Source organism: Rhodnius prolixus, unplaced genomic scaffold, assembly GCF_049639745.1.
Source record: "Rhodnius prolixus isolate KJV_2025 unplaced genomic scaffold, Rpr scaffold_1, whole genome shotgun sequence".
Classification (NCBI taxonomy): Eukaryota; Metazoa; Arthropoda; class Insecta; order Hemiptera; family Reduviidae; genus Rhodnius; species Rhodnius prolixus.
Window position 1 is genome coordinate 16,974,053 of NW_027411581.1, and position 22,944 is coordinate 16,996,996.

Consider the following 22,944-nt stretch of genomic DNA (forward strand, 5'->3'; position numbering starts at 1 on the left):
AGCCAGAGTTGTAAAGGCCCTGCTATGTCCCTCTTGCCCGTCAATTTCTCCAACAAAGTGAAAAGCCTAATTTATAATTTATTAAGCAATAAAAGAATGAGTCTGACAAAGAAGTATCAAACAATCTCGGGAAAGATAATTTAGAGAGTAACCACACCAAGCACTTCTCAACCAGCACAGAGGTTTGTAGAAAACAACTTCAGAGTTAGGCAGAACTGCTAAGTCTTTGATTGCGTGACCTTGTAACGCTCCAAATGTCGGCTATACACTGAAAAAAAGCTGAAGTCCTTAAAGAAAAAAAATAAAAGATTTTGGGTGTCATTAATATTATAGTTTCTTGTGCGGCATACTTATTAAGAAACTACCGTCAGTCCTAGAAGGATCTGTTCCGCTAGTCTTAGCCCTTCTGACAGTTATGCAAATTAGGACGTTTGTTTCAAAGCCAAACGACAACTAACTTCTTTTGTTGCCTTCTTCAAATATGACAGAATGGATGTATAGTTTATCGCCAAGTAGACAAGTGATTTGTTAGTCGCATGGTTTTTTGTACACAAATATTAATTTTTCGAGACAAAAAAATGTTTATTTACTATACAAGTTGGGCATGTAATGCTATAAAATAATTTTAATCAAAGATATCAGCGATTCATTTTTAAAAAGTCAGAATCAAATTTAATAAAAAATGAGAAAAAAATGGATGATTGAATAATAACAATTGTAAAAGTTACTGTTTGCATCAATCAACCTGGTAGCTATGCTCGCTATGCCAAGAGTAAACAATATTCTCTTGAGACGTTTAGGTTGATCTCTCATTCTCAAAATCAACCGATTGTTTGTTTACTTGTTTTTCTCAGACTGTTGGAAATGAAAAATCGGGTTCTGTTTCGCGGGGTTGGCCAGTAAAGTTTAAATCAGTTCTTTATACTAGAATTACTAGAAAGCCATCAAAGGCTTTTCAGTAAACAGATAATCACGAAGATTGCAATCACTCGTAGAATATTGAGCACACTTTGTATTGTAGAAACTCTGCCTGCGTATAACAAAAAAAAAAAAAAACTTATTTGATTTTTTTATATCTTTGCCTCTCTTACCTACAAATGCTACTTACTTCGATGAAACGTTGAGTAAGAAATAATTACGTATAAGTTATATAAAAGTAGAAGCGAATGGAAGCGGTGAAGTGTTATTTTTTTCGGAAGAAGATGGCAGCAAGCCCAAGAGTGGGGGCAGAGAAGATGAATTGAGAGCCCAGTGGAACGTAGCGGGCGGTCCTCAAGAGTACTTCAACTTCCTTCCGGTAAATTACTCTGAAGAAGCTGCCAAGTATATTGTGAAGAACTCACCTCTTTGTGCAGCTTCTTTATATTCGCCACTACAATTATACATATTTATATCTCGAAGGACCATCCCATTTTCATTACCACTCACAGAATCACCGCAAGACTTTCGCCGTCAAGCAAACTTTTCCCCTTGGATTGTAATTGGTATTCTCATTTAGAATTTTCTTTTAAGTATTTTCATTACACTTCTTTTCTTGTTATTGCTTTTCGTTGTTCTCCTCTAGTTTAGCAAAACAGCAACTTTGATTCATATTTTTTATTTTGTTACTAACATTCTATTTTATCAAAAAAAAAAAAAGAAAGTGAATTAAATTGGTAGATAAATTTAAACGAAAACTTGCAGGGAAATCAAACTATCAATCCCGACTAGTTTACAAGTTTATGTTATTCTCCAAATTCAATTACAGAAATTTACCAAACAGTAGGTCGAGATGTGGATCCTGACGATGACTAGAAATCAATAAAAATTTTAAGAAATTAAGATTTCACAAATATGAAATCATTGTAACGATGAATCATTAATGTACTACACACAACGAAATGTTGCAACATATTGGCCCGGACAAGGGATTGTAAGAGAAACTCAGATTATTATGGTATGTATTCTATTTGAGACATTAAGGTGTAATGACTGCCAGTAATGATCACAGCTCCCAACTTAGGACATATCCATTGAACATTTTTAATAACTTCGACAAACATAAAGTTTATCTCTAGAAAACATTCGTGTACGACACCATCGGCTCTATAATCGTATTAGTGGCATAGTTAGCGGATGTTTCCTCAAATATATGAGATTTACTGGTTAGTTGAATTCTATCTCCAATAATGCTGGACTCATTCTAACAGATGGGTATTGCACATATTGCTCGTTTGTCCCAGTTAAACGACTGTTTTGTGTTTGTGTTGATGATTGATACTAATATCTTGGATTATGATTCAATGTTGTTTGTTTTAGGAATGTTCTGGGTTCTTTTTAGTTACAAAACTTGTCTTTAAGATAAAAAAAAAAAAGTATGTAAATAAAAAATTTAAATACGGTATTTAGAGTTATAAAATGCAGACATTTAAATTTTTTATTTTTTTTAAATTTGTTTATTTATTTTGCAACTGTATCCTAGTAGAATAGGCAAAAGTGATGAGAGATAAGGGATGGCGCAAATACACATGCACGCATATATGTGTGTACGTACATATATACACGCGCACATTCATCTGCGCCAAGGGCGTGAGTGGAGTGAACGACGACCATCCAGTGATGGAAGCCGTTAGTTCGCCAGATTGGCAAGCTTACGCAGTAACCATCCTAGGAGGTCGGCGTTAAATGCTGAGATGATCGCGTGGCCACTGCCGCTTTAGTCTGCGCTGTGGATTTGAAGGAAGTGTTGTGGTAGACATGTTGTGGATCAGTGGGTTGTAGTGACTGTATAGATTTGAATGGAGTTTTGTATATCGAGAATGGGTCATTTCAGAAACGAGAAGAATATTTAGATCAGAGTGTATAGTATGATTGGAGACGTAGAAGGGTGCGTTAACTATTGTTCTTAGAAGTTTTGATTGTAAGGTCTGAAGTCTGTTGATGTTCGATTTTTTGGCATTTCCGTAGAGTTGTATTCCGTACGTCCATATTTGGGCAAGTAGAGCGGTATATAGTGTTCGTTTGTTTGTCAGGGTCAGTTTTGAACGTTTGTCGAGTAGTCTTTTCAACATTTTATGCCTCAGATTGAGGTCAATTCGTTTGAGTCTCATGTGGGGGTTCCACGTTAGTCGTAATATAATAATATATATATATTTTATATAATAATGTATATAATAATTTATATATATATATATATATTTAATATATAATATATATATATTTAAATAAATTTTTGTTTATTTTAATTTGAGACCTATGTCAGGATTTATTAATTTACGAGATTGCATTAGATTGAGAGAGACCCCTAATATAAGTCCTCGTATCTAGAAACGTTTTATTTTCTATTTATTTTTAATATTTCATCTCCAATAATTTGAACTAAGTACCTACGCTTCATAAAGCATCAAGTAGAAAAAATCCAACTTTTTTGAAGTTCTTTTATTGTAGGGTGTAAACGCTAGCAGTAGGAATGAAAAAGAAGGGATAATGGTCAACTAGTTAAAAGGCTAAAAAACAAAATAACAAACAACGAAGAAAGAAACAGATGTAGATTCTCTCTCTTTCTCACTCTCTTTTTTTTAATAAGAGACTGGATTTTATTATTCCTTAGTAAGCAAAACTGGAAATGTCCGTCACTGGTGGCTATTTGTACACCAACATTCTGTCCACAGTGAATTGCTTAGACAAACAGTTTAGACAGAAATATTATGGGTTATTTCATATCCGAGACTGTATGAAACAGCATCGTATTCTGTGAAAATGCTGGCATAACTAAAAAAAAAAAAATCCCTGTTATATTAGAGCAAACTTGCGCAAAAAGTAATCTCGATTTGAAATCTTTTTAACCATACTGAAAGATTATTAATCTGTATTTGAATGGTTACAACTGGCCACCTGCTCTTTATATTTACAGAGGCCTGACTGTTCAACAGATACAAGCAGACTTTAATGTTGAACAATAACATAAAAGGTCGTTGCACCTCTTACGGGGATGACGGTAATTCTAACATTCATCATTGCAACTAGATGTTTACATTACAATTTATATATATTTATGGGTAGACTGAGCGCTGACATTCCTCTATTCTCCATTTACTGCTATAAAAACCATCTCTTATTTCCTACTGATCGTAATCGTAAACTCAGTTGTTAATGTGATGAAGCTCAAGCATAAATTAATGGTTTCAAAATTAAAATCTTAATTACTTCGATTTTTTCTTTATTAAATTAAAAGTTAGAAGTTTGCTTAATTTTATTTTCCTCAAAATGTTTTATATTATTAAGATAACTTTATATATTTATATAATCAACTAAGCCGAATGAATCGGAGTTATTTTTGAAAATGGATTAAATAAAATAATTGCATAAATAATAATAAAGGAATAAAAAACACTCGTAGTAGTATTATGTATTCAAAGAAAGTTGGTCGCAATTCCATAGAATAGACCAAAATCAGACACGCAGTCTGGGATGTAGGTCTTGCTGGGTTACTTCGCCTCCACTAAATTTGACTGTAAGGTCCATCACCTCAAGTACTACCTGATGTTTTCCCACAGGTGTCACAGTCTGGACAACAATTCGGTCCGTTATGTCGGCCAATAAAACATATGTTTTGGATCATCCTCTTTAAAACTTCAAGCAATTCTTGTAGTAACACTTACACACAAAGAATAACTCCTCGGCTGTAAAAATTGTCAGGCAGGTAGACCAGTTACCAAGCAGAAAATTTGGGCATTTGTCAAATAAAATCACTACTTCGTGACCAAAAAAAAAAAGTGCTATTATATTTATTTGAATAATATTCATTTTACTTATTTAATTAATATAGCTCAATAGATTTAAAAAATTCTACTATCAATAGCAAAATTATTAGGGGCCGTAAAAATAATTAAATTATTCAAGAACTTTGTCTTAAATCTCAAGGAATGGTGATTCATAGCGTTTTAAATAAGTCGATCCGATGAGATCATTGAGGTTATGTCATAAATATTTCAATCAACAAAATGTGATTTACATTCATCTTAACTATTTCAAAAAATTTTCTGGTATCAAATGAACCAAATTAATGTGAATATGTTTAAACAAAGTAAAACTAAAAATCGGGCATGACCAGTTCCTCTTAGTCAAATTCCCAAAGTTTTAACTCACCAATTATCTTGAAATTTGAATTTTGATCAGTAATTAGTTGCCATAAAGGAAAGCGTGACATCTCAAATTCCCTTAGAGATCTCCATTAAATTCAATGTTTCCGGTAAAACTTTCAATAAATTGGCACATCTGATTTAACTCAAACTAGGACTTTTGGATTCTTCGTAACATTTTCGTTGTGTTGGTTCCTTGCAAATGTCTTGCGAGTAGCCCTGATCATTTTGGATATTAAAGTGATGGTACTGTTCGCGCTGTGTTTGCTGTTTGAGGAATGTCATTTGAGTTTCTTTTTTTTTTTTATAGAAGAAACAAAAAACTTAAAATAAAAAGTGAAATACTGAATAATCGCAATAATAATAATCTTTGTATTAGTTAGTAGTCCATTAAACATCTTATATGTGGGATGCAAGGGAGGAGAGATAAGTTTAGTAAGTTCAGGGGCTTATGATTTCAGAATGTTTTGGAAAAATGAGTACTTTTTATTGAATTTAAATGAGAAGTAAACAAAAAAATCCATTTTATAAAAGGAAACTCCGGTAGATGGAATCTACCGTAAAACTGTCAGGAAGCCTTATTGGAACTGGTTTGATACAGAAACGGAATACAAGCTTCAAAGATGTGAAGATTTTATCTCACAAATCACGTTCTAACCTAGATTCGGACCTCTGTAAAGTGGTATCAGCCTTCCTACAGATTATATATCCAGGGGCGGCTTAAACTATAGTGCAGGGTGTGCAATGCACACGGGCGCGGCCGTCTCAGGGGGCGCCGCGGCGCTCCCTGAGACAGCTAAGAGCATCGTCTTGGACCATCATGGTACAACAATGATATGACAGAAGCGGCCAGCCAGCGCGGTGGCGGCAGTTATCAAACGCGATAACTTAGTTAATAGTTATAGCCGCGGGGGGGGGGGTCAGGCCTAGGGGGCGCCAGGGTTTCATTGCACACGGGCGCTACACGAGCTAGAGCCGCCCCTGTATATATCAAACATTTTACAACACGAAAAATAAGACGGCAGCAATTGTTAGATAAATCATTTTTATATCAATGAGCGTACTTTTTTTAAATTTCTGTTTAGGAGAAATTGAGGAATTTGATCAGGTATCACGGACGGAGGCAATTAATAAATACATAAATTGCTCGCATTGAATAGTCTAGAAAGCGAATCAAACACTGTTCCATTCCCTTTAGCACTATGTTGCACGTCTATAACCTCTCGGCTGTAGTCGCTCCGATTTAAGTTAATTTACTCCGAGGCCAAGACCAGGAATCGAGCATAGTATCCGCGAATTATGATGACACCTTACTAGAAGATAAAAAAAAGCTTTAACTTTATGAAAAATGTACAAAAATATATGTAAATTTTTAAAAATTCTACTAAACTCCACGGAACAAAGGAGGCACAAAAAAAAGAATTAGTCTCTCAACCAGTAAATTATTTATTTTATTTTCTTTAAGAGTGCCGGAGACACTTAGCGAGCGTCCAGAAAGCAAACTTTACCTCCATAATGTTTTACCTTACAAACCGGACGTACATTGTTTCATAACTTCTTTGTTCGCTATATTATGACGGACATCTATTGTATGAAAATAAAAAAAGAGTTAAACTGAAATTACAATTTAAGGCAGAGTGAGTTATACCTTCAGTTTTGTTTTTGTTTTAATATGTTTACAATTGCTAATTCCATATGTTAGTTGTTTCACAATACTTTCAACATCATATTTCATTTTTAGGCTCATGTTTTAGTTTTTCGAGTCCTCTTTGCTAGTCTTTATGAAAGAAACTGTTTTCATTTTATAATTTGAAATGAAATTAATAAACCTAAAATGTTCTTCTTTCGAAATAACGAACACTTTAATCATTTATTTTTGCTTTTTAATAGTTATATTTTATTCCTTCTTCATTCACCCTGAGAATAAAAATCAGTAGAAGCTAAAAGAATCACCTTATTGTGGTCACAGTTATGAGTGCAGTGCTTAAAAGCTAAACTTTAAGCAGGTGGAAGAAAAATTAACTGACACAGTAGAGCAAGCACATCACGTGGTCTTCTTCCAAACTGCTGAATTCATTTTTACGAGAAAAATTTATAAAATAACAGCCACTATGACTTCGAAGTAGAAATTTTTTATAAAAAAAAAAAAGAAGGTTCGCAGGCGTTTACGAAAAAATTGCAAAAAGCTAAGTAGAACTCAATCAATTGACACTTGGTATTGAGATATTGTATTGTATCCACTTAAAGATTCTACAATCTTCTTACCATCAACAAGAAATAATTGTATGGTTCACTAAAAGAAAACTTTCTGCTCACATTTAAGGCATGCGCTCTGAGTTTCTACCAAATTAGTGTGTCCCTTGAGTTCGGCAACTTTTGACCATCAGTTGGTAAGAATCTAGTTTTCTAGCTGTTTTGTCTCATACTTGTAAGCTTCATCTTTTCCACGTCTTTGAAAGTGTTTTCTTTTGCTGCTATTGCAGCTCAAAATTTATTGCCTTATTCTTAACATTGCCTTCAATTTTTTGATAGAAATATCTCAAATTGCCACTTGCATATCCGAAATGTTCTGAGTAAATTTCATTTAGTTTTTTAGAATAACATCGGCCCTTTCTGAGGACCACGCACATTGAGGAGTTCACCAATTTTCTTTCTCTTTTGCTCACTTGTTCATTTACATCTTTATCTAATAGAAGCTTGGAAAATAAAAGTTCCTTTGTTGGAGACGCTCTTTAGGCTACTAAAGATAAAATAAATCAGTGAGGAACAAAAAGTTGATGAGAACTCTCTGACTAAAGTTGAGAGTGAGCGTGCCCAAAACGTCCCTAGTTCTTGATCATATGTTCTTTAGCCTGTTTGAGTACCTAATATCTTTGATGACTTCCAGAGTTCCAATCATGGCTATACTAGCAGTAAAAAATTGTCTTTAATTAACAAAGGAGAATGTTATCAAAAAATGAATTAAAAATGGTTGCATGTGAAGTTCCTAAGTTAATCTAAAATTGTGATATAAGTCGTAACAGTTACAATAGTACAGTTACTATATAAATATATGCAACTGATAGGCAACATATTTGTAAGAATGTAGTGTGAGTAAATGTGGTTTGACTTGGGCCAATAGGAAGTCCTTTTAGAATACAATGAGAGGTAAGAAGTCCTAAGGTGGTACAGAGTGCAATTCCGGCAAGTGTTAAAGTACGTAGGGCTGCTAACTTATGTCTTGAATAACTGTGAAGTTCGTTTCGTCATAAGTATTAGACTATCTCTTATTCAAACGTTAATAATTAGTTTAATTTAGTAATTGCAATTAAATTGATTGAATTAGATATGTGCCAGGAATGTGTAACTAACAAAACATCTAAGGCAAAGGAATGTTCTTATAATGGCCCTTCGGTAAGTGAAATTATTTAAATTTTTGTTTTTTATTATTTGAAAATTATCCGAAATAATATTCGTACTCAAATTAATCAATGAGAAATTATATTTTTTACTTGTAGCCCAGCTATTGGTTTAGAACATATCAATTTAACGAAAAATTGATTAGAAAATATAATTGCATTAAAAAAAAAAACTGCTGTTGACAATGGATATTTTAACTGATGCATTCTTTTTTAAAATAAAAAAGTAAACCAAAGAAACAAAAAAGAAATGGTACTAACCACACTTGAACAATTATTTACCAAACACTCTAATTGCCAGACTCTTTCCAAACAAAAACATATCCTTCTTCGCCAAACAGACCTGTATCAAGTTACACGGGGAAAAAAAAATCAATAAAAATGTTATTTATTTTATGTAGCTACTTATTTAGTGAACAAGTTCAATTAGCACAATTAGAAACTGGTTACAAGTTCATTAAATGTCTTGTCTTTCTCATCTTCCACATTGTTTTCGACCAAACCCGAGTATATACAAATATTCCAACAAAAATTGTATTTAATTTGTTACTTTCTCATTTCTTCCATCTTCCTAGTTTGAGAGAGCACCACATTCCAAATCAAGTCTTCACCAGAAATAATTCTCCTAAGACAAGCAAACAAAAAATGGTCATACGCACATTCAGGGGTGTACAATCACACTTGTGGCTAAACAGACTAATTCGAAACATAAAAAACACAGAATTCTCCAACTTGATACTTCGTTTTGAATGGTGTTCGCGGCAGAACGTTTTTACTAAATTATTTTTTTTTAGTTTTTCTCGATTTTCTCTAAACTTTGATTACTTTGTAGAAGCTAAATTCATTTATACGGCTCTTAGATTTATTTGGAACATTTGTCGTCGAAAATTGCATTTTATAAAATATCGTAGTTTTCCAAGTTCCGTATTTTACTGGTAAACTGTTCCACCGCTTTTCTCTAATCTTAACACAATAACAACTTCTCAGACATACAGCAATAATACTTATTATGTAAGTAAGAAATATTTTTGAAGAGTTCTGGAGAATTTAGTTTGATTGAATGGCGTACAAGTTCAAAGATAAGAATGCAAGGATAGCGCCTCTTCAAACTCGTTTCCACTAACAAATATTGGATAGAAACTGGATACAACCAATCAGCTGCCAACTTTTTTTGTATGTAATATGCACAAATACTGTGTGAAAATGATGGAATAAACAAATAGAATGAGCACGTTGTCGGGTGATTGTCACCAGATTTAGGAAAGGCGGGTTTTTCAGCATCCTCTAAAATGCGAATTTAATGTAAATTGCAGTTTTATCACTTAAACTTACTAACAAGGATTAAAACAGTAAGTTTGAAGAAAATGGCCCGACCTGAAATGCAGTTTCTCGACTGGGTCAATTCTCTTCTTTAGCTAATTGACTTCCTTACAGATTTCATAATTTGGTAGTTGGATGTTGGGCATACCTGAAAAAATAAATAATACTTTATTTCAAGCTAAGTATATAATCTGTTCTTGCTAAAGGCAAGGTACCTTTTTGCGGAAATCATTTTAAGGCAGTTGCGATAACTGGATGGATATATGGTGTTAGGTCGTTTAAATACATTAAAATAATATTTTAAAAGATTTAAATTTAATATTTTGTAAAATATATGATTTGTTTCAGATGAAGGAGAAGAGTAAAAACGCGGCGCGAAGCCGCCGTGAGAAAGAGAACACAGAATTTTTAGAATTGGCCAAACTTTTACCACTTCCTTCCGCTATCACCTCTCAATTGGATAAAGCATCAATAATAAGACTGACAACCAGTTATCTCAAATTAAGAAATTTATTTCCAGATGGTTAGTATTTTTTTAATTTAATTATGCGTTTTTACTTTTTGAATGCCTACGAAGGCCTGTGTTAAACTCAAAATGTGGTTCTATTATCTATAACGTTATTAATACTTAAGGGTCCTCTATTTTACTGCCCACATACTGCACCACCAGAAAAAGTTTATGTGCTTGTGTAAAGTACATAAAGCATGTAAAGTGCTTGCAATTTTACTGATCTCTTGAATTAAACAAAATAGTACAAGTTGAAAATGTGGTTTGGTCCGAAGTTCTCAATAATCGCTGTTTATCATATATTTATAGTTTGGATGTTTGAATCAATCTCTGTTGATGGATGAACGTCCGAAACTGGTCAGGAATAAAATATGCGAGCAAAGACGGGTAAATTCAGCAAAATAGAATATTTCTCATAGATATTGAGATAGCAAATGACAATAATTAAAAGAAATTTTCTGCTTCAATTCGTTATCAAGGACTACATGAATACTTTGAATGAGGCGATTGATCTCCTCTCATATTCTAGCTTTGCTCAAGTTAAAGATGATGCTCTTTTATGTTTATTGCCGTCTTAAGTGTCGTCGCAACATACCCGAACCAAGTTTTATTTTGTTTAAATAAAAATTAAGAGCAAAATGTCTACCTGTTGAACATTGCAACGAGGTGTAACAAACTCTTGCTACATGAGATTGACCATTGTCTTTTGGTCGATGGCCCAACGTGTTCATTCAACGATGGTATCAAAAATGACGCTAATAGTTGTACCAAGGTGTGTTGAACTTGTCTCGGACAATGATAATTGAAGACTTAAACCCGTGCCTAAGTCATAGCCATAAACCTTGGTGCAAAGCCACCGCTACCATCAAACTCGCGCTGTCCTCCAATCATCTTCATTCTACCGAACATCCTCTTGACTGGTTCGTCACTAAAGATAATTTATTCTACTAAGTGGTTGATCCACTGATTCTTGGCACCTCTTGTGGAGTCGAGTAAATCTTAGTCTTCGACATGAACGACCATCTTTGCTCGCATATTTTATTCCTGACCAGTTTCGGACGTTCATCCATCAACAGAGAATAATCCAAACATCCAAACTATAAATATATGATAAACAGCGATTATTGATGACTCTTATCCTACTTACAACTATAACTTTCACTCATATAGTTATGAGATTATTCTCCACCGCTGTAGGTGAAAACTCTTTTCTAAACTCATTTGTCGGAGACGTTCTTTGCTTGATTAGTTTCCCATGAATGACGGTGCTAGATGTCGACCTGTAACAAGATCTCCACAATCGAGGCACAGATGAATGGTTCAACTTAAGCTCTTCAAGAATTACGAGTAGTTATTTTAAATTACAGTTTTGCAAAAAGTTTTCTAAACATTAATTTATCCCAGATTTTAAAGGCATTACAGGTTTTGTTTTAGTTAAAACTTTCTGGGATTTCCTGCCTCTTATAAATTAAGAAAGGAAAAAAAATGTAAAAAATTCTCTACAATATTGATAATTCATTTTTAGAATAACGGTTTAACATAAATCCACAAATACAGTTTTTATTCTTATTTATAAGTAAAGATTGAAGATAAGTCTGGAAACCTCAATGTTTCCTCAATTGGTTATCAGATCCTAGAGCTCTTTATAATGAAAAATATATTTTGACAGTTAGAGAAATCTATATTTACATCTCATAGAATTATAGATTATATAAGAAGATAACAATTATTTACAAGATTTTGACAAATATTTATTTAGATTATTTTTTCAAAAAAAAAAAAAAAATTCTGGGAGTGTTCATAAAAATATTCATACATTTATTTATATTTTCTATGAAAATATGGTTCACCCCTTATGTCTCTAAAATTGATATTAGAAATTCTGTTTAGTTATTTGTTGGAAGATTGACATTTTTGTAATCTTTTTATGCAATTCTTCTTTATTTCCATTTTCTGCTTTCATTTAATCTTTTAATTGATTCGAACTGTAAGAAATTCCTAGGAAGAAAAATACTAACATCACTGGATTTTAACACGGGACCTCCGCAGGGGAATCCAGTACGCTAACACTCAACTAGTCTCTTTTATTTAATTTAGTCTTTTAATATTTGATATTAATATTTTAATATTTTTAAAAATATTTACCGGAAAAAGCAAAAAGACGAGTTGTTGTTTTCATTTCGACCGATTCCTCGCTAATTTGAATCCTTAATTTTATACTAACTTCTGTGTATTTTTAACTTATTATACACAATTTTTAATAATATTCTACAATTGGTGTTTTTCAACCACAGCAATTTTTAAAAAAAAAAACACTACGCGGAAAAAAATGTGAAATATTTCAAATTGGAAAAGTTTCGTCCAAAAAGGAAAAACCGCCAACCGTCTGACGGTTTTATATATTTACGTTACTTGTCACTATTACAGATAAGTTAGATATCCATTCCGTGGTGCTACTAAAGCATTGAATTTACTACTTTTTGAGCTGATTGATCAGTTAAGTCAAGTCGAGAAGGACCCGGCGGTTATTCCGGAAAGTTGGGACTGGAGAATTAGTTACCTAGGTCTAGCATGGTAGTCATGTGTTTGGCCATGCTTGCCTCATCAGGCATGCAAGCATACTAGAACTTTAAGTAAGGGACATAGCCACCAAATGGAACAATGGGATCGTGAACTGCCCATTTGAGAGCCCCAGTTTCATGGGGCAAAGGTATTGATTCGTAGATGTCGAGTTCTTGGAGTGATGATTGCATAGGTCTTTGTTCTATCCATTCTTAAGAGGATGTTGTCGGTTTGCCTTCAAGAAAAGCTCCGCCATCTTCCGTTCCCTCCACAACAACATGTCCATCCCACTATTAATCTACTACCATTTTTGTCTCACACTTTTTTGATGAATACATTTATATGCTGAATAACTTAAAGGTTTGACATATTGTTCCTTTTATTATCTGAATTATAGATTTCAGTTATAGAAAATGAAATTTGAGTTGGTGAATTAGTAAAAAGTTCTTGAACTCAGCATTAAGAATTATCTTAACGCAAGCATTTCAAAGACAGGGAAGTCTGAAGAAATAGTACTTACTCTAGAATTTTCTCTCAATGGAGGTTCTTTTAATACAGAAACCAAAAGTAACTTAATCTTTATAATTCCTAAAGATTCTAATAAATAATTTTCATTTTAGATTGTTGGTAACATTTAAGTAAAAAAAGATGTTAGCTTTTAAACAATAATTTTTATGCTATTTTTTTTTTTAAGTTCAAGTAAGAAATATAACATTAATTATCTTTCTGCCATTGAATCCCATTGAATTTTTTTTAAAACATTAAATTTTTGGGGAAAAAATAGTTAAGCTCAAAATGTATTAAGTACCATGCTCAGCAGACTTCCCTCAAATTTGGAATTTCTCTTAAATATTTTTGTTAGATAAGAATTCTCTTAAATATTAAACAGGTTATGAAGTCGCATATTTCACTTAAATGAAGGGAGCTTTTCATGACCATGGATTCCATGGCAAAACAAGATTTAATCTGTAAGTGGTCAGATATCACTGAACATGATTGGTTCCTTTGTCTGCTAGATTTAATTTTTACAACTCCGTGTACTAGCTGTAGCTTGAAACTAACTGAAAAAACGTAAAGATCCTTTTCTGTATTATTTTTATTGTATGTCCTGGCTTCTACAACCAAGTAGATTTACTTGGGAACCATGATTGATCTTGTAAGAAAACTTTCAAGACATTGCAGCTGGATCACACATGAACCTTTACTATGCTTGCTAACATTTTCCTCATAGTAACATATTACCAGTCATAGTATTTTATGAGGAACCGTAAGATTCTAATGTAAAATAGTACTTACGCTCACTCTTACGAAGAACTTAAGCCATGATGAGGTAGATCACATCTTGGCTACACATTCGGTTATCTACCACTGTAGCAATTTATTGAAATACCATTTCCCATAATTCTCATCTCACAATCATGGTTTGAAAAATGTTTAATTTTTTGAGAAATCTCAATTCACCAAGTGAAAGGGATGAATAAATTGTTTATTAATATACTTAACCGAAAATATCTCACTTGGTGTTCCTTTGTTTGTTCGTCACGACCACGTCTATTTGGTTGACTGACGTTCAATTAGTCGAACAAAAGATTAGTATAGAGCAAAAATAGTAATGATTATGTGATCACATAGGGATGACTCCAGAAAGAAGTCGAGTAATGGGCACGTGGATTAATACAAGTTCACGTGACCACCTCAGGGGTGAATAAGGCACGTCTAGAAGAAAGGAGAACAAAGACCTCAGAGAGAGATCAGCAGAACGACTAACGGGAGCTAGCATCCAGGCCGGCTACCGAGCCGAATAACACGAACTATTGTTCCCAATTCGGAGGGGTCTATATACAGAGATACACCCCTCCGACTAACGACTTCATAGGGCGGCCCCTTGTATGGCTAACATTCCCATTGGCCTTTACAACACTGCCCTGAAATCTCACACTGTTCAACTAAACAATCTGTTCAAGGCTTGAAAAACTATAATTAGTTTCATTCTCTCACTGAACTAGATCAATTATTTAATGGTACAGCTTCATTTCTATTTATTTTCAATTAAATACTGTTGTTTAAAATGGCTGTAACTTTGAATCCATTTACGGCAAAGTTTACTAGTAGAATTTTATTTAAACAACTATCACAGAAATTGGTTCTATGTTTTTAAACCGGGCAGAGAAATTCCTAAATTCTATATTTGTTTATAACTCTAAATAAATCGCGGAGATAATGGGTTCAAAATGCAGTTGTAGGCCCTTAGATTTTCTATTCATAGAAGGTTCTCAAACATCACCGGTAAGGACATTATTTCCGGTAACGAGAGAACACTTTCCGAAGACCATTCTAATAACTAATTCTATTAAAATATGATTTAATTTTCCTGCTATATAATGCGTTCATTTCATTAAAATTATATTTGAATTGTTGCCAGGCCTTGGAGACGCTTGGGGTGCAGCGCCGCCTCCGGCTAGTGAAGCTTCCATCATAGAACTGGGATCACACCTTTTAAAGGTAATTTTCCTTTATTCAAGTACTAAAATAATAATCATAATTGTGGGCAGAATGTAATGTAAAAGATTTAAATACAAAATGCAAATATAGATTTGATTTAGAAGCAAAATTTACAAAATTTTGGACCTATAAACTTGCAAATCTATCAAATCAAATCGATCCACAAAAGTAGAATAAAAATATTGTTCTAATATTTTTTTGCCAATTTTGCAAATGTCCTGTTTCCTAAGAAAATAAAATAAAAAAGGGCATCTGAATTTCCTGTGTGGTACATCATGTCAACACTTTCAAAAATAAATCTTAGGCAGGGAATCAGCATGTAAAATATTAATAACTACTTAATTGAAATATTCCAACTTGGAAAGACTTTTTTGGGGCATAAATTAAAATAAGAACAAACCATTACCTTTTTTTTCAAGTGGCAAATAATAAATTACTTCAACCAAGTTATTATTAAGGAGAAATTTCTTATTGAATTAAAACTTTCTAAATACTAATAATTACTTGAAATATATTTATTGAATAAAAATTAAGATGTTTAATTACTCTGTTTAATTTAGACTTTAGATGGTTTTATATTTGTGGTGGCTCCCGATGGCAAAATAATGTACATATCGGAGACGGCATCTGTTCATTTAGGATTATCTCAGGTAAGTTCACGAACTGTAAATAGGAAAAATGTGTTACACTAATTATGCCTTACAAGGTAAAGACTAATTTAAGGGTTTTAGTTGACAATTCGTTTACAATAACAAAAAAAAAAACTTTAATAATAATGATAAATACCAACGGAAAGGCAATAACGTTGCAAAACGGTCTGTAGTGGCTAACAATACACTTAATTTTCACTAGATTACTGTGCTAATGGCTAAGAGAATTCAATCCCCAACATAAGTTTGGTTTTAACTTTTTGTGATTCAAATGATATAGAATTCGGCTTTAGTCAGTGCTATACGCGAACGATAGAGTTTGAATTGTATTGAAGCTAGATAAATTTATTTCGCTTTCAAAGAATGGTGCATCTATCACTTGAGCGAAGATGAAATCAAAGATACAATTTGCAAAATGCTGAGATTTTTACTGACAAGAAGAGCGATTTAGAAGCAAAATGGAATAAATGAAGAGGCTTCAGGGCAAGTCTTCGATAAATAATAACAAAGGACAACGAATGATTTAATGAGGAAGTTCTGGGACTAACAGTGATCTACGAGAATTATCAGTGATCTACTTTAGAAAGTGCTTTTGTCAAACTTATCAAGAACAGTTGGAAAATGGTAAAGACATGAATAACAAATAGCTTTAGTACGGAAAATATCGCCCGAATTATACGAGTTGAAAGTCTACTTCAGGAAAAAGATAAAGATTACATAAGCTTTGAGGTAATAACGAAAAGGATGTAACCTTCTAAACTAAAGTGAACATGAAACTTACTAAAAAAGCTTTGCTACAGGACCTAGACTTTTGGTTGATTAATAGGTAACTTGTAATATTTAAAGTTACGCAGAATGTCAACACAAGATATTACAATACAATTTAGGACGCTCTCTAATTCCATGAAGGGTTGATTAAGCTTACATTAACAACTTCTCACATACTATAAGTGTCTTTCTGCAGAAGCAATTCAGCCCTTTAACCAAAAATTTGAAAGTATTGTTAAATTAATTGCAGAGTAACAGAGCCTCTAGCTTTGATAACATCCTTGTACTTCATTTTATGATTCACACTTTCCTTAAAAAGAATCAAAAACTTAAGTTTTAATATAAGTTCTGGAATCTGTAAACAATATTATACGTATTAATGAGTTGGGAATGATCCTCCTTTTTCTTTCTACAAGATTGCCCATATTGTGGAACTTCTTGAGGAATTAATATCGAGAGTAAGTGAGAAAATTTAACTTGAATAAAAGTTTTTGGAGTTGATCAGAGTCCAACTACAGGACAACAATAAATCTCAGAATTTGTGGTGAGGTGAAGATTAACTATTAGACGCAAAAGGAGCTCAAACTTCCCAATCTCACTTTACCGATCAGTCAGTTTTTATTATATTTTGCAAATTTCTTTTTACAAAAGTTAATCTCTTTTTTTTATAGAATTAGCCTCTTTAATAGACATAATTGTAATTATGGTTAGTAGCTCATCCATAATTATTTTAATATGATTTATATTTCAATAATAATTGTACACATTTACCTATTTGCATTAACGTAATATGTAATCAAATAGGCACTTGCAAGGGCTCATGCATTTAGGCAGTTCTATTGCCATGCCAAATCACACTTTCAACAGGAGAGACGCAATTTTGAAAACTGTTATTTTTTAGGTCTGAAATACGTTAAATTCTGCAACAGTCGTCTTGAAGATTGAAATTCTGCTTGCCCGTTCCTTAATAAATTCTGGACATTGATTTTATAGCAGATTTAGACAGGGAAAAAGTATAAAGAGATATAATTGCTGAATAAAGAAACAAAGTGGGAAGGTTCATCTATTTTTCTGAATTTTTGCCTAAAAGAATTGGCAACAACTTCACAACGAATGTTGCGTTAATATTCGATATTATCTGTAGAGAAATTACAGCTATCCTTTACACATGCAGGGTCTTGAACTTCACCTTACATTTTGTTGAAGAGATCTGCAATGCAGATTGTGAATCACCCCTTGTAAACCTGATATAGCTGTTTTACTCGTATAGCGGATATTTGATTTTTTAATTTTTTCTATAAATAGTTTGCAATTTATTAACCGAAAATGGAAAACATTTAATAATAGAACGTTAATGTATTTGAAAACAGTTAAAATGTATTGCTTACAGGTAGAACTAACTGGCAACAGTATATTTGAATACTTACATCCCAATGACCACGAAGAAATGTCTTCAGTATTACAATTCCACCACCCTCTGCCGCTGCACACTCATATATTAGGTAAGAGCACATTCCTCTGTGCCAATATTTGATTAATTAAAATTTTGTTTTATAAAATGTGTTCTGTTCTGTTTCCACGAAGTGCTGCTGCCATACAATTGCAGTGTTTAATTTAACAAAGCACTTTCTGGTTTATTGAAGGAAACATTTTGCAAATTATATCACAATATAGATTGTTCGCCGAAAATTTTGTGCTATACGATTAGTCCTATTAATCACATTTCCAGCAAGACATAAGCCACTTCATGAAATTCTGAATATCAAAGGTTATATTAAGCATCTTTCTAAGCCATTTATTCTTTTTAAGAATGTTTTTCAATCGGTAAAAAACTTTCACCTAAGAATAAAACTTTAGAGCACTAATTTTGGCATCTCTTTCAATTTTTGTTTTTCAAACTTGAAAATTGGTGATCTTAGTCATCGTTTTTATGCAGCAAGAAATATTCGCGTGAAACTAAAATTTGTAGATCCTACATTTGGAAACCCGCCCTAGTCCGGATTTGGGCTCCATCAGGGAGGTAATTAGATCTCAGGATTTAAAAATAATAATAATTTCAAGATGAGTTTAAAAAGTACTTTGAAAGAAGAATTGAAAAATATAACTTCTCCTACAACAAATTAAGTTCTTTCTTGCCTAGATAACCAAATAGCTTATTGAAGCATAAGGGCTTCAAACGAAGTATGAACTAGTAGTAATAAATAAATCGTTGTAAACTTTACTGATTACATTATAACTTCACTACAAAGTAAGCACTTTTGGCGGCTGCTCGGAGACGATGGAGAATCATCGTAACAGGATAAATGTTCAGGTTGAACAATACTGATCCGAACTGCTCAGCAGAGCACCAGTTAAAGTTCATAGCAGGTCCAATTTTTTTTAATGTAAGGTGCATCAGCATACGAGGTGCCTAACACTTTTTCACTAAAAACTTTTTTAGTACAGTGCCGATATCGAACAATGTTCTTTCGGTTCATAGAACTCTACCCATCAACAGTGAGCAGTAAGAAACTCTAAGATAACGCAGCTGGGAATCCAATGCACTAGCCACAAAGCTTTCTATATTCTAGACCTTTTCTTACAATGTTTTTTTCACCCTAAATTCTGGCTTTTATGGAGTTCATTATATTTTCCTAGCGAACATCAGGCAATTGCAAATTACGTTAATACATTAGCGTCATATTTTCAAAATAAGGTTTAAGTAAAATCATATTTAATTAAAAGTAAAATTTTATTAAAACAAGTGCATAAAAATTTAAATTAAATCAGAATAAAGTAAAATCACTCCGGTAGTAAATTTACAATGTGAAGTTTATGATATAACTGTAAGATACACCTGAGGGTACTTCGAGTGACATGCCACTTCACTTTCAAGACTCTTCATATAATTGAATATAATTTGAATAATGAATAAATAAATAAATCAGAGTGCATATTTTATTGTTCTAACAACACTAATTCAGATATAGTAAGCACTGTTTCAGTTATTTCTTCTTTTATATTTTTATCTTCTTCCTGATAATTTTTGCTTTTTGTCTTACATTTAAATGATATCCGCGTTCGCAATTTCTGAGCAAATAAGTTCACTTTAACCCTTTCTTTTCCATCTTAACATTCAAACACATCACAATCCACTAGTACAACATCTATCAAGAACATTTCCAGACAACACTTCCAGACGTCTTAAAAGACAGTGGCCTCGCGATCTCCTCTCTGATGAAGAGAGTCAGTAGAAAGTAAATTGTTTTTGGAGTGTTACCACTGGGTAACTTCTCCACTCTGTTATTCTGTTATTTATTGTTATCATTGTTGCTTATAATGCAAAATGCGTTTGTAACTAATTAATTTAGGGATCTTTATCTATTAATGATATTTTATAATATATTTATTTTTACTTTTCAGAAGCAGAATTAGAAAGATCTTTTGTGATTAGAATGAAATGTGTATTAGCTAAGAGAAATGCAGGTCTTACAACTGGTGGTTTTAAAGTAAGTATTTTATTGATTTTATGGATAAATAAGCAGGTATTATTTTCTGTACTAACATCAAATATCTTAATTAATAAAAATTATAAAAATGTATCGTAGTTCACTTTATCATACTATATTATGAATGATTAAAATACACTTAACAAAATCTAATTTCCGCAGATGGAAATCTAAATTATGATTCTAACTTCAAACTAAATCCCGATTTTTTCTTTCTTTAATTTAAGGCGCGTTAATATAAGAGGTCATTGGCGTCCGCAAAAATGTGTCATAGATAAATATTAAATAAGAATTGCATGAAAATGTAGGAAGTACGATCATTCTCCTTGTAGCTGGCAAAATATTTACAAATATCTTTCAAATTTTGTCTATCTTTTAGAGTAATTCGACATCTATCACAAACAATAAGAAATACACACATATTTTTCGTATTGATAGAAACGACACAATTAGAAGGGCATAAAGAACGGGCGAGATATATATTTATGTAAGAGTAAAAGTAGCTGTTATTGAGATGGATGTGTACGTGAGGGAGAATCCATTAGTATCTCACCTGCTCCTAAGTCACGTGATCTTGCATAATGATGTGGCTGGTCCCCTCCTACACGCGCATTGTAAGCTGTAGGCCTAGTCTACTCAACACTTCCGCTCTGACACCATCATTCTGCCTAAAAAAGTATTTCTGTTAGAATTAGAGGGGAATAGGTGAGACACAGGTCGTTCCAAAATGAATTGATCAAATTATATTTATATTAGTTGATTTCTTTTCATTTATTAAAATCAGGAACTTTAAGAATGGCCAAAGGGATATTTAAATGGCCAATCAAATCTCTTCTTCTCTGTTCAAAACAAAAAACGCTTAAACATCCGAGAAGTACTTCTTTCCACAGACATGTTTCAGAAGTTTATTGTTTTTACAGAAGAAGGACTTCAATAGTTTTTGTTTAATCTTGAATAACCTCCATAGATAGCTCCATTTTCATAAGCTTGAGATCAAAAATGTCAAGCGAATTTAGCAAACAATCGTTTCCACTAGAAATGTTCAACAAACGATTAGTTGCTGTCATTATAATGATTAGATTGAGGACTTCAAGTTTTATTTTTAAGGATATAGTGATGACATCCTCTCTAAGTGCAACTGTTAAGTTTCCTACTGAAAGATTAGACTTGATAACATTATTAACAAGGTAGATGCTGAGCCTAATGACATCGGGGCAAAGCCAGTCGCTTAGGTTTAATTCCTAAAACCGGAGGCTTCCATCATCTATTTTTCAGAAAATTCTTTCTTTTTCATAAGGATCATCCTACATTTGTTCGAGATTCCGACATTTGACTTTTTAATGAGAAAGGAAGAAAAGTGTAATCGTCGAACACAGTCTATGTAAATGTATGCTATTGCTGTTCTCGTATAGTTTATAGTAAACCAAGTACAATAATGAAAGTTTTTTCCAGCCGAACTTATTAACTTCAACTACCAATCGGATGGTGCGGATAGAGGCGGATAGCTAAGAGCTTTATTTAATTTTTTTGATTTAACACATTAATAGAAGAATAGAAATAGAAATGTAAACATAGTCCATAACAAAACTTATCTAGCGTGAAAGCACTTCAGTTTTCTTGTTCTTTTTTTGCAATGAATGAAAGCTTATGATAAATAGTTGATGTTTTAGATAACATAACTAGACCACAAATCGTCTAACTATTTCAGTTGATTTCACAAACGTAAAAATTAGTTCATTTGTAATAGTTGACTTGATAAATTTTTCATTTCCACTGGCGAATTGCATTATTTACTACGAAATACTACCAAAATATATAACTTAACTTTTCTATATGTGTGCAATGTATTGATTCAATTTGAACTTACGTACATTCTCAACGATTCTGAAATTAGAATAACTATTTCAGCTTTTCAATAAAAACTAATTTGTATTGCATAAAATCTAACCTTTTTTCTTAACCAATTCATCACCTTTTACGAACAATTCCGAAACTTTCTTTCTGAAATTAAAAGTAATCACAAGTAGCATCTTTAATCGTAGAGCACTGGCTCAAAACGCTAAGGTCCAGGTACCTTAGATTTTCTCTTCATAAAAGCCTTTCTTAGCTCACTATACTGTGATGGCCAGAGAGTCCTTTGTATTGGGAGGACGCTGTCCGGAGGCCGATAATACACTGGAATGGTTCCAGAAACCGATGACCCCAGTTGTTAAAGAGCTTGATGATAATTAAAAAAAGTAGAAGAAACAAACAAATAGATATAAAATTGTAATGGAGGATCGTGTTTAAAAACTAAGTAATATTCTTGCTAATTACCAAAATGCTTTATAAAAGATGAAGATGTAGTTAGAGATATTGAAAACTAAAAGAAGGTTGCACTTTATTAACAGGTAATTCACTGTTCCGGCTATTTGAAAGTAAAACAGTACCAACACGAGGGCGGTGGTTACGATGGCTGTTACCAGAATGTCGGCCTAGTGGCTGTTGGACATTCATTACCTCCTTCAGCGATCACAGAAATTAAACTTCATAGTAATATGTTCATGTTCAGAGCGTCTTTGGACTTGAAGCTGATATTCCTAGATGCCAGGTATGATATTTTTAGATTTACCTCATAATTAGACCTGT

The 22,944-nt window shown here is 32.8% G+C and overlaps 1 protein-coding gene across 5 annotated transcripts in view; it reads left to right on the top strand.

Moving 5' to 3' along the window:
- The window catches only part of LOC141455877 (single-minded homolog 1-like), a 70,238-nt gene that overhangs the window by 39,960 nt on the left and 7,334 nt on the right, over positions 1–22,944 (top strand). For 4 of the 5 annotated variants that reach the window (XM_074131363.1, XM_074131372.1, XM_074131339.1 and 1 more), the window contains exons 2-7: positions 10,187–10,361; positions 15,331–15,410; positions 15,971–16,060; positions 18,219–18,330; positions 20,231–20,316; positions 22,707–22,906. In XM_074131363.1, coding sequence (XP_073987464.1) covers positions 10,187–10,361; positions 15,331–15,410; positions 15,971–16,060; positions 18,219–18,330; positions 20,231–20,316; positions 22,707–22,906 — 743 coding nt within the window. Of the gene's footprint in view, positions 1–6,903; positions 7,511–8,445; positions 8,514–10,186; positions 10,362–15,330; positions 15,411–15,970; positions 16,061–18,218; positions 18,331–20,230; positions 20,317–22,706; positions 22,907–22,944 lie in introns of those variants that run through there. The other variant, XM_074131353.1, reaches the window with a different exon arrangement.